The sequence below is a fragment of the Quercus suber genome, unplaced genomic scaffold (assembly GCF_002906115.3).
Source record: "Quercus suber isolate HL8 unplaced genomic scaffold, Cork oak 2.0 scaffold_274, whole genome shotgun sequence".
NCBI lineage: Eukaryota > Viridiplantae > Streptophyta > Magnoliopsida > Fagales > Fagaceae > Quercus > Quercus suber.
The window spans coordinates 882,075-897,979 of record NW_027069730.1 but is presented as its reverse complement, the minus strand read 5'-3'; the positions used below and the strand labels follow the sequence as shown (position 1 = coordinate 897,979).

At 35.7% G+C, this 15,905-nt stretch overlaps 3 protein-coding genes across 6 annotated transcripts; 2 read left to right on the top strand and 1 right to left on the bottom strand.

Moving 5' to 3' along the window:
* The first annotated feature begins 1,283 nt into the window (after positions 1–1,283).
* LOC112034255 (uncharacterized) lies at positions 1,284–6,552 on the top strand. 3 transcript variants are annotated; one of them, XM_065781658.1, is made up of 4 exons: positions 1,284–1,800; positions 2,055–2,115; positions 2,681–3,103; positions 5,444–6,552. In XM_065781658.1, the coding sequence occupies exons 3-4, from the start codon at positions 2,705–2,707 to the stop codon at positions 6,254–6,256; spliced, it is 1,212 nt and encodes a 403-aa protein (XP_065637730.1). In that variant the 5' UTR covers positions 1,284–1,800; positions 2,055–2,115; positions 2,681–2,704; the 3' UTR covers positions 6,257–6,552. The 3 variants fall into 3 exon arrangements, with proteins under 3 accessions (XP_065637730.1, XP_023922833.1, XP_023922832.1); XM_024067064.2 differs by lacking the exon at positions 2,055–2,115 and having other exon boundaries at positions 1,288–1,800; positions 5,444–5,680; positions 5,768–6,552; XM_024067065.2 differs by lacking the exon at positions 2,055–2,115 and having other exon boundaries at positions 1,286–1,800.
* A 1,473-nt stretch (positions 6,553–8,025) lies between these two features.
* On the top strand, positions 8,026–9,389 carry LOC112034252 (uncharacterized). 2 transcript variants are annotated; one of them, XM_024067060.2, is made up of 2 exons: positions 8,026–8,279; positions 8,854–9,389. In XM_024067060.2, exon 2 carries the CDS (start codon positions 8,867–8,869, stop codon positions 9,272–9,274), a length of 408 nt encoding a protein of 135 aa, XP_023922828.1. In that variant the 5' UTR covers positions 8,026–8,279; positions 8,854–8,866; the 3' UTR covers positions 9,275–9,389. The 2 variants fall into 2 exon arrangements, with proteins under 2 accessions (XP_023922828.1, XP_065637729.1); XM_065781657.1 differs by having other exon boundaries at positions 8,030–8,279; positions 8,844–9,389.
* Positions 9,390–9,465: 76 nt separating this feature from the next.
* LOC112034253 (guanine nucleotide-binding protein subunit gamma 1) lies at positions 9,466–13,954 on the bottom strand. Its single transcript, XM_024067061.2, has 5 exons — positions 13,820–13,954; positions 13,060–13,303; positions 10,289–10,341; positions 9,942–9,986; positions 9,466–9,848 (listed from the first exon to the last, which is right to left on the bottom strand). Exons 2-5 carry the CDS (start codon positions 13,204–13,206, stop codon positions 9,764–9,766), a joined length of 330 nt encoding a protein of 109 aa, XP_023922829.1. The 5' UTR covers positions 13,207–13,303; positions 13,820–13,954; the 3' UTR covers positions 9,466–9,763.
* Positions 13,955–15,905: the final 1,951 nt, after the last annotated feature.

The window sequence follows — 15,905 nt, the reverse complement described above, 5'->3', positions numbered from 1 at the left end:
GGCCAGCATTTGCACCCAGAATCATATGGAGATCAATCAAATGCTAGAAACAAATCTGTTTTCTTAAGCTCGGTTTGATATGGGATCAGATCGGAATTATTCTTGAGATGAACAAGTTAGACACACTCTACTTACAAGAATTAAGGACCGTATTCTCACTCAAGGTTCAAGGTCTGTCCAATCAATTTTTTAAGATTAACTTTGAAAATTTTATGACAATAATTGCTCAAATACGTGTGGAATTGAGATTATACACCTTGAACATTTAGATAAATAAAGATTTTTTAATACCTCATTTAAAACAAGGAAAAAATGTTTTAGAAAAAAAAAAGTGTGTTTGAAATCACCATTAAAAAAGTGCTTTTTATCTTTTAAAAAAAAAAACATTATAATTTTCTTGGACTACAAGCGTTTGTTACATGAAGTCAAATTCCATATAAAGGTATATATATACACGCACTTTTGCTAAGGCAGTAAATTATAATGGAAGAAAAATCAATTTTATATGAGTTTACTATTAACACCACTTTTATTACGAATCAATCACAATAACTTACTTAGTAATTACGAAATAAATTTTGAAAATTTTTACTCAGTCCCCAACCAAACCCAATCCCAAATCCATACCCAATTCAGGGGGGAAAATTAACCATCATCCCCCACGAGGCAAGATTTAAGTTTAGATGGCAATAATGAGAATTTTATTAGGAGTAAAAATTACAATTTGTCATATATCTACTTTTTTTTTCTCTTTCCCCTTTATAAATTAACCAAGGATTAATAAAGAAAATTAAAATATGTAGCAAACTGTAGTAAGTGGTGTATAAAGTGCAACCCTCTTAATGAGACAAATGGTTTGAGATGGAAATACAATATGTTAAAGAAATTATAGAAATGAGAGGTGCCAAGAGAAAATATAATAATTCGGTATTTGGAAAAGATGAGAGTTTTTTTTTTTTTTTTTTAATACAAGGTAGAATTTTACTCTAACCTAATCTAACTACAAATGTGCGTGAAATTATCTTTTGAGAGCTTGAACTCTAATTATTGCCTCCTACTTTATAAGAACTTTATATTCGTAAGTGAACATCACATCAAGAGTGTGCGATACTAAAAAGAGAGAGTTAAACCATAGACATCTTTTACTAGTTAAGATATCGAGCTATGAGTACATAGACCGTAGACATTTTTTGCTAGTTGAGATATCGAGCTATGAGTATATGTACATCCATATTCAAGATAAGACTAGCAAAACTCGTTCTCGGCCCATCATCCATCACCTCCTTCAGACGGGGAGGACGTGGAACATTTGTCATTCTTCTTACCTAAGTGCTATATGTGACTAAATTTGTTTCAGTTTGGTTTCAAAAAAAATATGTGACTAAATTTATTGAAATCTATTATAACTGGGTCAGCTCTGGAATGAGTTGGGTCCGTTATCAATCATCTCCATTAATCACCATCAATATAGTTTTAAGGTTACATAGGTTTGTCCAAAACGCAACTAAAGCGGAAGATAGCGTATTGGATATTGATGTTCCATTTACAAGCTCATGTAGGATACAATTACTTCTTTGGTAACTATGTCAAATGTTTTATGTGAGAGACAATTACGTGATAATACCAAACTGCAATTGGGTTTTTAACTTGCTGGAAAATTTGATTATCTAAAAATTAAAAATAAATAAATAAAAGTGAGCACACACACACACAACAAAAACCATTCTGTGTAAAGAAGTTGTGGTCATGAGCACAGCAAGAACAAGCTTTGTCCCATTCGTTTTCAACCTTCACTCCCAGGTCAGTCCCTTTCAATTTAATTTCTCAAAAAGTAAATTTTTTACCTTCTTTGTTTTCATGAATTCTGCGTTGATGACTATGTTTTTCAGTCCAAAATCTGAAGCGGGTCATTTTGACTTTGTTTGATATCTTAGTTTCACAAGCTCTTTAATATAATTGCAAAGTTTTATGTTATGGGTAGGTGGTTTTTTTTTTTTTTTTTTTAGTGAAGTAGTTTTGATTTTTTTTTTTTTTTTTTGTAATTTTTTTTTGAGTAATACTTCCAAATAAAGAAGAAGAAGAAGAAGAAGATGATGATGATGATGAAATAAAAAGGTATACTGTGGAGAGTGCAAACTGTGCAATATCTCTGAAGTTACAAAGACTTATTTCTTTTATCGGATTAGATTTCTGCTGTCCTCATTTTGTTTCTTGTCTAATTTTGGCATAGAATCTTTGTATTAATTAAAGGAAAGAGTTTGAATGCATAGATCTCAGTTTTGAGTTCCTATAATGGCATAGAATGTTGGAAGTTTAGTTCTTTTTGTTGCTAATTTGTTTGGACTTTGGAAATCGTGATGTCTCTTGTTTGTGTCGGTTGCTATACTCCCTTATGGTAGAAAGTTCTTTAGGATTAACTATTTTTGACCTTATGAAATGATTCAATATGTAAAAATGGAAAGCAATATAAAAATTCAAATCTTTTTCACTGCTTTAGAAGCTCAAAAACCTTGTGGATCCATCAATCTTCTGTAGCAAAATTGAACTTCCTGGGTTTTTTTTTTGGGTGGTGGGTGGGTATGGTAGAATCTTTATTTTGAGTCATATACTTGCTTAAGAATTTTCCAAATTCTTATACAGTTCCCATAATTTATTTATTTATTTTGTTTGGATTTTTCAGTTTCAAGCTAGATAGAAAATAAAAATGAGGTTCAAGGAGGGGAATTTGGTGGAGGTGTTAAAGAAAGAAAATGATCCTTGTGGCTGCTGGTTTCCCGGCATAGTAGCTTCAGCAGATGGCAATAACTGCATTGTTAGGTACAAGGGAGTAATAAACAACAAAGGAGAGCCAGTTGTGGAGAGAGTGCGTGGGGAGGATGTTAGGCCTCGGCCTCCAATTGAGAAGGGGGAAGGATGGAAGGTTGGTGATATAGCAGAGGTGTTTGATATTCAATGTTGGAGGGTTGCAAAGATTGTCAAGGTACTGAAGAATGTTCATTTTGTTGTGAGGCTGTTTGGGTCCATTCAGCTGAGAGAGTTTCACAAATCTAATCTAAGGATTCGACAAGCTTGGCATAACAATAAGTGGTCATTGGTTGGGAAGGTAGGTTCAAGTTTTATATAAAATGCCTTTTCAGTTCTGCATCATTAGCTGCATCTTTTTCTGTTTACTGTTGGTTTGCCCTTGGTTCTCCTCTTTCACTGTTTTTCTTTGGGTTCTTCTTATCATCTTTTTTTGGCGTGCATATGTTCTAAACATTTACTTGTATACTATTTTTTTTTCCAGATAAGTAAGAACAATTTTATTAATAAAAGACTTTGCATGAAACAGCCAAAAAGTACAAAGAAAATAAATAAAAGCTGAAAAATCCATGTACAAGAATGAAGAGTATAAACTTGGAAGGGAATCACTAGATGTGAGTCCTTGAGCCCAAGACCAATCAAACAAAGTGCTGATGAACGTGGTAAGAAGCTGATTCTCAAAACTCTCCACATCCTCAAATTTGAGATTATTACGCTCCCTCCAAATAAACCACATAAAAAATGATGTCGTCAAATTTCAAATGTCAAACGAGTGTAGCGCCCGTTTTGGTAAAACCTAAGAAACCCTAAATAATCTAAAGACAACACCACAACTGATAAGCCTTTGCACGATGAATCAAAAGATGGTCCTCTCCCTACTACACCAGCACATACAACACTAATCCACAATAGATAAACCTTTTCTCCTCAGATTGTCTCCGGTAAGTATTTTCCCCCATGCCATTGTTCAAATAAAAAAGGACACTTTCCTAGGGACTTTAACCCTCCCAAATACCTTTCCAAGGAAAGATAATAGAGGAAGACCCTCTTAACACATAATAAGAAAAATGTATATCAAAGTCCCCATTTTTTTCTTCAACTTCCACTGCACACGGTCCCCACCCTCAATAGTAGGGTTATTAGATTCCAGAATATGTAGAAAACCTCCACTGAATCCAACTCCCAATCATTAAAATCATGAAGAGCATCAGGTCCCAACTCCTCCACTCCCCTAGCTGCTGCCTCACCAATAAAGATTCCATGGATGCCTCCTTATCAATGGCAACCTCATACAATACTGGGAAAACACTTTGAGAGGTTGGTCGCCACACCAACAATCATGCCAAAACCCCCACCCGATTCCCCTCCCCAACCGCAAACTGAGTGTAGGGGCTAAAAGCTTCCCATTCCATTCTAATACTCCTCCAAAGACCACAACCATGAGAACCCCTACCCAACTTAGACGTCCATCCCCCCATTCTTCCCCAAATTTCATAGCTATGACTCACCTCCAAAGCCTTGTCTCCTCAATCCCAAACTGCCACAGCCATTTCCCCAATAAGGTTTTATTGATGGTAGTAATATTCCTTATCCCTAAACCACCATTTGCCACAGGAGCGCACAACCTATCCCAACCCAACTGAATGAGTATTCTTAGTAATTGTTACATGAGATTTGTATTCTAATTAATGAATACAAACATCCCTTAACATTTATGCACAGCTTACTATAATTTCAATGTTGCCAAATTGGCATATATCCCATACTATGTTTGGGTATCTCAATGTGCTAACTTAGATTTGAAGATTATCATTTATTTTGTGCCACTAATCCTTGTATAAGTTGATGAAACAACCTAAGTTAAGGATCAACAAACTTCCAATGACATCATATCATTTCCTTGAGATTTTTGAAAAAAGAAGAAAAGGAGTTGTCAACTGTTGTAGAATTTATTCTTCTTCTTACATCACTAATTTACTAAATATAATTTATTGAAAGTATTTTGATTTAAAGAGGAAATAAGTCTGTGCCTGTAATCTTTATTGATGTAACAATCTGTTTGTGCTTTCACCCTTGGGACTTGGATGCTATCTCACTTCTTATTGACAAATTTTTATGTGCACTGTCACATGATATCTACAAACAATTAGGTCCCTTTTGTGACATCAATTTCACTCTGTTGTATTTTACATATATTATCTGGCTGGAAGTGTTTATGCGCTTAGCATTAATTGCTGATATGTTAATATCATACTCAAGATATGGAAGGAAAAGGAATACGTGTTTAAAAAATTTGACATGGTACAATCCTTTTTGAGCAAGTTTCACAAAGATTTGCTTCAAATTGGCTTGGAGCAAGCTGTTCTTGCTATCTACATCATACTTCTAGGATTTGAAATCCTGTTATTCCCTATGTAAGATGAATGAGAACAGGCCCAAATAACTGCTACCAATGTGGGAGAAGTATTCTCAGATGGAGCATATTGCTCCTGTTGGCTTCAGCAGAAATTTTCAATAATTTTGTAGTTCTCAAGGATCAATAGTTGCTTGCTATCTCGTCACAATATCTGGTTAACCTCTTTATTTTGCTGGTTTGTGGGACTTAGTACAGTTTCTGACATCTAAGCACGTGTGCTTACAGTTTACAGAAAATAAACAGACTGGGAACAATCACACGCAAGATTATTCAGAACAACCTGGAAGCTTGATTTGTAGGGCTCCACCACAAGCTATTCGTCAAGGAATTCATTTAAGAGTAGCAAATGCAAAGAAGCACCTTAAAGACAAGCATAGCCATAATGAAATGTGTCTCCCTGTGAGAACCTCAAAGAGAAGTCATATCCATTGTTCTGAATTACCGTCCTCTGAGGACCCGAGGGTAAGAAGCTGCAAGAAAATAAAATCAAGCCCAAATGCCAGAAGATGTGACCAGCCCCTTATGAGAAATCATTGCTTTTTTATGCAGGTAGATGATTCTTCTTCTCCAAAAGTACGGGTGGATGAGAAATCCAGGAATAAATCTATTGAGATGGATGCCAAAATGAAAAAAGAAACAAACAATTGGATACATAATACTAGTGTACTGCCTTTGTTTAGTGAGGGTAGCGACCAATGCTCTATTGCTAGCTGTAGTTTGAATGCTTACGATGACTATCCTGGTGAAAATTCAGGAGACCGTGTGGAAATTATTCTCGACAACTCTGATGCTGAGTCGTCATTTCCACCTTTGGTCAGCAAAAGAAACTCAACCCCATCTCCTAGACAAAAACTGGAAGTTGATGTCCATAAACTAGAGCTTCAAGCTTATAATTCAACCGTGCAGGCACTGTATGCTTCAGGTCCCCTTAGCTGGGAGCAAGAGTCCCTCTTAACAAATCTTCGCCTCTCACTTCACATTTCAAATGAAGAACATTTACTCCAGCTTCGGCACCTTTTATCCACTCAAGTTGGGTAACAATTGCCATTACCAGTCATTTGTCCTGCTATGAGCTGAAACTCAATGGCCATAGAATTGGTAACAGACAATCCAGCCAATTCTCAAATAACTTAATGAGTATTTTAGGTGAGCTTTTCCATTGTAAATCTGTGTAGCTTTTTAGCTTTTCGAGAGGAATTGACTTTTGGTTTTAGAAACTGCCCCTAGACATAAATCCAGTTCTTATAGTTGTAAAGTTATCAATTTTTCTCTCCTTTCTGTATATTAGGCTGTAATACGTTCCCAATTGATATTCTTCAAGCTTTACTTGATTACGTCTTGATTGCTGAGTTTGACATTTCGCTGCAAGATATATTTTGCCAATATCTAATGATTTTAGATTTTGTTCAGTTAATCCTCCTTACTATTCAGTATTTGCCAGTAGCTACTGGTTTTACAGAGGTAAATCTGTCTCAAAATCATATAATTTGTACTTTAGAGGTAACATAGATTTTAGCAGTTTCCACTATACTTGAGGCAATTGTTTGTTATCCTTTTATAAACAACAATGGAGTTACAAAGAAATGTCAGGCTGAGAAAGCCCTTGGTTGATGAAATTATTCTGCACGAATTGTACAATATTGTTCTGGGATATCGAATGTGGGAAGCCATTCATTAGAACCGTTTGGATTCAAACCATTAGCTTTCAAGAATTCAACCAACTCATCATGACAAGGCCAACAACAGTGGGACTCATGACTACAGTGCCCACGAAGATAAACACAACAACTTCAGAAAAAATGCATAAACATTTGGCTGAACGCACCGTTTAAATAAAACACTGGGCATGTGTGTATTGTTCATGACTCACACCATGCGTTGCTACAATTCTGAACAGTGCGTTTTGTTTTAAAAACCTGAGATATTCCTATTACACTCATCTAACCCACGAAATGCTGAGGAGATTTCTCACAAAACAGTGCGCAACACCAACGGCTAATTTCTCAGAACGGTCTTCTTCTTTCTCTCAACTGCTATGCCAAAGATGTTTTCAATGCGCTTCAATGCTCCGTCCCCTTCCTCTTCAATGAATTGCACCCATCCAAACAAATCCTAAATGCTTTACTAAATATGAAACAAGCATTTTCCAACGACATAAGCCTTGTAGCTCAAATCCTTCGTCTCAACTATCAATATATATATAAACATTTTCCAACTAAGTGTCATAAAATAATTTGAATGGCCTTTAAAGTTTATTGTCATTCCACACTGTATGCTCTGTAGTATAGTGAAATTTAAGCCTTCCAAAATGCAATTACGTTAAATTAGCCCATCATTAAAAACATTGAAATATGCCCACCATGTCATTGTGTACGGGGTAGTAATAAAGAAATTCCTGAGTTTAATGTTTGGTACGCAAAAAAGAAAGAAGAAATGATGGAAATTGAATCTTCATTAAGATTGAAATTGGTCTGATATTACTAGATGCCAAGCCCATTGCCCATTACAAATCATATTAGACAACTTTTAGCATTTAACTACCTACCAGTATAATACACCGAATTTTGGTATTTCAATATGACAAATTTTATCAAACATTAGAAAAATAGTCTCATCATAGGAAGTAAAGAGAAAAATCCACTCAAACCACCATGCGCCTATAACACGATAATTACTTCATAAGTATAAGTGGTTGCGGTGTGTTAGGGTTAAATACCGAGATTCAAGTTTTCAGAGTAGAATTTTATCTCTAAGAAAAAAAAAAAAAAAAAAAAAAATCCAAAGTCGCACCCTTTAAATTTATCCCAGACACAGAGATCACGTGACATTTATCATCAAAACCCTCAACGTCACTGATACCCAGAATCCCAAACGACCTGACGTTTTCAATCTCTCAAGTTATATGACTGTTGTTTATAGTGCTTTTTTAGCGGGTACCTAAGCTGTAAATTCCTACGGACCTACCATAAGAAAAAGTACTTAAATAAGGTTCGCATTTCGACCCCAATTGGAGATTGCCTCAACCTGCGTCCAATGTACCTTGGAAGAGACTCAACAAATTGTATGAATCACTGTCTCTTTATTCAAACTAAAATTTTCAGTTTCGCTATTTCATAAGTTGCAATTATTTTATGGGTGTGCATGCTAAGTGTTCGAAAAAATGACCCAATGAATTACTAGTATCAAATTGCTTGTAAGAGCCTGCCCTTTTGTTGTTAATTGTCATCATAATAAACTGATCCTACTATTTTAGCTACAGCTAAATTGATGTTCTTGAAAAACATTGTTGGCTAAACCATGTTGATTTTTCATGCTTTCTCCTTTGTGCTCAAGTATTTTACATGCTTTCACTGACACAATAATAAGCAAGCACCAAGTGCAAATATTTTATAATTTTATCCCGAGTGAGTACATGCCCAGGAAAAGATTAAATCATTTTGCTTCATAGAATTTTTTTCAATCATCATTTTCTTGACTCAACATCCAAGTTTCTTGCTGCCCATATGAACATACATTACTCATTTGAATGATAAATGTTAATTGCTATAAATTCTTGTTGAGAAAAGCTTGGATATGAAATAATTTGAAATAAAGCCAACCAGGCGTTCTCACTTTGATTTTTTAGGTTGTTGCAGTTAGAAAGCAAGGATGCTCTCTCTTAAAGACATTGTACCTGCAGCCAAGAATGACATAAACACACAGTTCATACTTTTGAACAAACACAAGACATTGGAAGGGCAAAACAAGACATGCTTGGCACTTGTGGCTGATGAGACAGCTGCAGTTCACTTCCAGTTCTGGGGGAATGAGTGTGATGCTTTTGAACCGGGTGATATTATCCACCTGACTGATGGAATTTTCTCTTACAACCGGAAAAAATGGGCACTGAGGGCAGGCAAGAGAGGGAAGGTAGAGAAGGTGGGAGAATTCACTATGGCGTATGTTGAGACACCCAACATGAGCGAGATCGAATGGGTTCATGACCCAAGTCAATCTAAGTTTGTGCAGAAGACTGTTATTTCGCCATATTCACGCATTTTCCCACCAATACCTTAGTTGTTGAGCCTTTTGCTTTCATGGAATAGTCCTCCTTGCTACAATTAAGATCACCATAAATGGTGAGACCAATGGCATTTGATTAACACAATATTTATTTCTTACATGTTTCACATCCCTTTGAGCAATATATCAATGATGCATAGTAGAATTTGAAAATTATAGAATGTGAAACACTGAAACTGCCTTGATTTGTAGCTCATTCAGCTCTTTGAAATTGAAGAACTGGAACTTTATATACCATCCCAAACCGTTTCAAATCACAGAATTTCAAGACTAGGTACTTTTCATTTACAAACTTTATATGAATAAATTGTAAATTATACATGCAGTATGATCAACCTACAAATTTCAATCTCAGACGTGGCGAAAATTTTGATCAAACATTTGCTAAAATAAGAGCTGTGCAGTAACTTTTGAACAATTCTCTCAAGTACACATCTTGAAGCCTCTCGCAACAAATGGCAATGAATGTTAGATTGCTTTTAATCAAAGAATCCAGCACCTGCAACCTTGTGAATCCTGGGGTCCTTCAAACCATCGATCCCATAACTGGTTCAGGGGGCCATTTGTTCTGTAATAAAAATAAATTGATGACTATGCATTCGGATATCAAACTAAGAGTAGTATGTATGTAAGACAGTGGGATAAGGTTTGCAGAACTTACAGTGGGAGCAGTGGATCAGGTATGACTTCAATGTTGCGCAACAATCTGAGAGCCAACCACAAAAAAACAGATTATTATACAAAATAAAAAATTGCCAGTCAGTTTATGAGCTTATAAATCATGCTATAGGTGTTTAATTAACAAAATGGGCTGGAAAAATATTGAAGATATGCTCTTCAGTAAATGGTAATTGAACAAGTCAACCAAAACAAGAAATTTCACCGCCATAAATATAGCCTGTTGGACTGAAAAGAATATGCTATCTCCTCTTCACCAGCCTATTTTGCAAACTGCTTATATTCAATCCTTTTTTTTTTCCTTTCAAAAGAATTGATTCTTATACTTACTCCTCACATAATGTTGAGACATTTTCTGTTCTTTGAAGCTCTTCTAACTCTTCCTGGAAACAATTCATGCAAAAACCAGGTAACATAAATCAGGAATAAGCTGTAAATTGAAATCAAGTGCACAACACAACAGTGACTTTATGCTGAAGTTAGCTTGAAAATGCAGAAATAAGAAAGATAATTCTAAACTGCATTGCCATCTGCAAGAGCAATTAGTAAACTGGATCTAATATGCATGAATAGAGCAAACCATAAAGGCTTTTACTTTTGGTCTCTTTTGCAAGTTGAAAGATACTACCAAAGCATGTGCACATATATACGTATGAGGGTAAGTAAGCCCCAAACAGTAACCTATAGCTCCACAAAGATAAGATGGCTAGAATTTCTAATTCAGACAAATGGGCTGTTTGGTAGCCATTTTTAAAACCAAAAAAAAAAAAAAAGGTATCCCAGATGGTGTTTGTGCGCATATATACGTATGAGGGTAAGCAAGCCCCAAACAGTAACCTATAGCTCCACAAAGATAAGATGGCTAGAATTTCTAATTCAGACAAATGGGCTGTTTGGTAGCCATTTTTAAAACCAAAAAAAAAAAAGTATCCCAGATGGTGTTAGGTTTGCTGTTTTTATTATTTTAGTTTTTCAAATCTGTTCTAAAAATTCACTGTGCAGATGAGTTTTTTGAAAACATCAGCCCACCCTGATATTAGAATAGAGAAACTTAAGACAGTTCAACAGAATATTGTAGCCCTTTTGCCCTAATAATGAATATCATAGCTTTTCTAAGTACTAGAATTCAATGGACTGCTTTATCACTGGCAAGCATTGTCACTGTCAAAGAGGACGTACCCATGGCATATAGCCTTTGTTCACAATTTCACAATTTGTGCAGAGTGTATAAACAGATATTGATAGAACATGAAGAACAGTTCAGACTAGATATTATGCATAAGATTGCTGGAGAAGTGAAAAATATATCTAGAACAAGACCAATAAATGTTCAAGAAACACATTTTTTAATGATCTAACAGTGCTACAAAACAAGACCTAAACATATTCAGCAGAGCCTTTCCTCATAGAAATCCAGATAGGGACTATTCAGAAGTCTAACAATCAGATAGCATCAATGACTAAGGACATGAAGAAAATAAAGAGCATTTACTTCTTCTTTTTTGGATAAAGAGCATTTACTATAACTTCGAACTATTCGAAAGTCTAAAAAACCAGATAGGGACTATTCAAAAGTCTAAAAATCAGATAGCATTAATGATTAAGGGTATGAAGAAAATCAAGAGCATTTACTATAAATTGGAACTTACAGAAGAGAAAAAACAGTACTTTTTTATTCGGTAACTTAATTTGGCCCTGAGGGGCTTATGCTATGAGCCTGTGACATTACACCACAGAGTGCGCTCAAATATTACATACAACTCCTCTTATCCCAAAGTTTAACATTGCCAACACCTCAGAACACAAGTTTAAATGCTCTCTTCTAAGCAAAGTTTAAGTTAGTGATTGAAGTGTGCCCCAATGTGTTATACAGACACAGAAAATTGATAAGATCAATCACTTAACTGCTTTGCACATCCTATCAGCTTAACTAAAACAATAGTGACAGGAAAAAAAGGTTCAGTCATCCCACATTCAGGAGCCACGACATAATTGTTCTGATACTCCATAATATTGCATGGATGTTCAATGAACACCTTTGATAGAGCTTTAGGGAACAATGTACCAGTTATTAAAAAATTATACACTCTATGGGTCTGGTGCATCTGACAGGCTCAAGCAGTATGATTTCGGTGAGATATCATATAAAGAAAAAAGCAAAAACCTTTCTTGTTGGTTCAGTGCAACCAGCCAAGCTATATGCTTATGATGATCACCTGTCTAAGTCTAACATACATTCTTTAGTTTTGTTTGTTTTGCTTATGCATCTATTTTGTACCCAAAAAATCTGGGTTAATGGGCAATTTCTTTTAGCCATCTTCTCCTAAAGCCATTGCTCCAATCAAAAAGCCAGTGGCCAGGCAAGCTGCCTATTTTGGCTAATCTCACACATGTACTGACAGCCACAGCAATTCTACACAAATTCTCGAATTAATACCATATGAACATTCAGAAAAGCTTACAAGTAGACTGGCAGCACTAGTTCCACCAACCATAGTAAGATTTGAAACTAGAGATCCACTGCAATTCCAGCCCACCCCTTACCACTTGAGACATCAAGCCCCAAGTGGCAGGATATGCTCAGGTTGGTCATGGTAATTTAGTAATTGGTATAGGGCTTTGTTCAAATCTTACCTCACACAAAATAAAGATCACACAAGTCTTAGAAAGGAAGAAACCCAATGGTAATTGAATCAATTTCAAGCAATATCACCATCATTTCCTTCATTCTATCCTCCACCCAAACAGAGCTTTCCACTCCATTTCTTTAAAAGACACCATTTTTCCCTTCTTTAAACAAAGTGTAAAGTTCTTTCCTTTTACTTTTTCCCCTAATCTTTTAGTACCTCCTAACACCAAAACAAACAAAATGGGGTCTTTCTTTTTCCAATGAACAATTTACTAAGAAACAAAACTACCCATTAAAACAACAACCCCCTCCCCCCCAAAAAAAGAAAAAAAAAATCTCCAAGCATCATAGCAAAACAAGCAGTAATACCAAAAATATCGTAGTCACACAAGGAAATGCATCAAAACCCAGTTCAAAACCAAACCCAACAAAGCTAAAACAGCAACAATAATAATGAAGAAGAAAGTGACACCTCTAAAAATCTGGAATCTTGCTCGACGCGCTTGAGTTCAGCGAGAATCCGATGCCTGCCTCTGTTATCAGTTCCTCCTACACCTACTGCTACTGGTGATGAAGCAACGGCTACTTCGACCACCGACGAAGCGGTTTCAGACGCCATTATTTACTTCTACTTCCTCCAATCCAATCCAATCCAAGCTCACAAGTCACACAACACGAACACTACGCTAGCTAGCTTAGCTCATCCCGAAACCCACCTGCCCATTGTTTTCATTCCCAGTCTCAGTCTCCAGTTTCAACAAACATTAACGTTTACTTTATTTTATATTTATATTTATATGTATATAGTGTATGCCCCTATCTCTCTCTTAGATCTGAGTTTTATTTTGTGATTTCTGTCCCTACTTTTGGTCCTAGTTCCCTCTTCCACAAATGAAAAATAAGAGTAATGTTAAGGATGTCTCAAAAGCATTTGTTTATTTTTTTTAAATTTATGAAAAAAATAATTAATTATTTTTTAAAAAAATTTATAATTAAGAAAGTATTGTTAAAACTTTCATAAAATAATTTATTAAAGTGTTAACGGACCAAAAAATAATAATGATAACACCTAAAATAAAATTTCTTTAAAAAGTAATAAAATAAACTAGTAAAATGTTGAGTTAATAAATTATTATTGATTATCCTATGAACCACTATAAAAAATAATAGTAACAAAAACAAGACAGGTTCGGATTAGGAGTGCTCTATCTTATTCATCACCTAAAACTCACCCAGAAAAAGAGCAAGATAGGTCCATGGGTGGATGGTTTGACGGTTTTGTTATCCATAATTAAGTGACTTCCACCGTAATAAGATAGAGATGAAAAATAAATGAGAGAGAGAGAGAGAGAAAGTTATGAGAGTGGTGGAGAGAAGAACAAATGTTTTGGGGATGATAGTAGAATATGTATATATATATATATTATAAATAGAATACAAACAAAAAATTATATTGTATATTAATAAATAAATTATATTCCTATATATACACTAACATTCTAGATGAGACAGAACGATCAAAATTTGTTCCCATCCCGTCGCCTCATTGGAGTGGTAAAAAATGAAATGTTTTAAAAGAAAAAAGAAAAAAACACAAAAATTTTCATTATATTTGTTGCACATTTATTAAAGTAATTAGTTTTAATTGATTCGATATCACTTTTACATAAATTTACTAATGATTTATTTTTATTATACATCATTTATAATATACCATCTCAGTTGCTTTAAAAAATTGCTTTTCATCAACCCTTCCTTTTCAATTATACTTTATAATATAAATTACACCAATCTCCCTTGACTTCTCTTGAAGCCACACATACCTACCAATGTTTTATGGAAAGAAAACTCTTTCTCTTAAGTTTGTATAAATATTCCATTGTTAAAAAACTACTTGTAGGACCAGAAAATTAGGCAGCCTCGGCCCACCTCAAACCAGGCCCAGAGGCCCGTGCCGAGGACGCATGTGGGGTTCGAGGATGAAAGTACGGTGTCCAGCCCCCAAGGAACATATCCGAGGATGACCCCGTCTTCGGACATCCGAGACCTCAGAAGTACACGAGCACCACTCCACCAAAGAGGGGTCTTCTTGAATATCCGAAAAGGAAAGGGCAAGCGCCACGCGTTGGTGACTGGAGCACGGTGAAGGAGCAAGTCTAAGGCGAGCTGTTACCTCCACATTAAATACCCTCAACTAACGTCCTAGCCGCATTAATGAGGATAGGACTCCTGAATAGTGCTGTCTTGGGTGCTGCAACCCACAGGAGGAATGGGGATGCGGCTGATGGGACAGGCTCTCAAGTAGTGGCCTGGCTAATCAACGAATGTAGGGTTAGGATCAGTTTAGAGAGGTGTATATAGTGTAAGGAGTCTCTCTTGAAAGGGGGACGGAAAATCTGCATTAAGAAGTACTATAGCGACTTGTATTCTCTCAACCTTCGTAATCAATCTTAAAAGAAATAATAAGAACTCCAAGCTCCGGAAGACAAGTCCGAGGAGCATCATTGTGCACCCCAATTCATGTTTAGGTTGTTAAGCCCACATGCAACCATGCAAGACAGTTGCATTCCTTACTAGGGCCTAGTTCTTGAGCCCACTCTCTATAAATTCATTGAAGGGCAAGTTGGGCTTTGGTCCACTCTCTCAACCCGAAGAAGTGCCCAAATCTAGTCCCTACACTACTATTAACTATACATTCCTCAAGAGAAAGAATGTCATTCATCTACAAACTTCAACTTCAAGGGAATGAATTGTCATTTTCTTGATAATTCTCAAGTAACACACCAATTAGTGGCAGTCAAGTTGAGGGTTAACCCGCAACTTGACTTTTACATGTCCGATTAGGAAGAGAGAAATCCTCTGCCAACTAACACAATAGAGCCCTGTATTGTATTAGAACCTTGTAATTAAGTTTTACTTATAAATTGGATCAAGAATTGATAGTTTAAAGGAAAGGAAGAGTTATTTGACATTCATTAGGATTAGAGAGATTAACGAGTAGCTCATCTATTCATCTAATCATCTCCTTCAACTTACTCAGCAAAAGAAGAATAATTACTTACTGGAACTCTCACTACTTACTAGCCATTGAAAAAAAAAAAAAAAACTATAATTACTCCTGTCATGCCACCCTTTTTGTTTTAGATTTCTGGAAAATGTTGTAAATGAAAATGTCATCCACTTTCTCTAGTGGTGGCAACTGGCAAACACAAGGATGCCGTTTTTTGTACAGAAAGTGCCTTTTTAATGTTATTTCATTCCCACTATCAGAGTGCCTTTCACTAGTCGTTGCTTCCTTTCTATTCTTTCCATATGAAC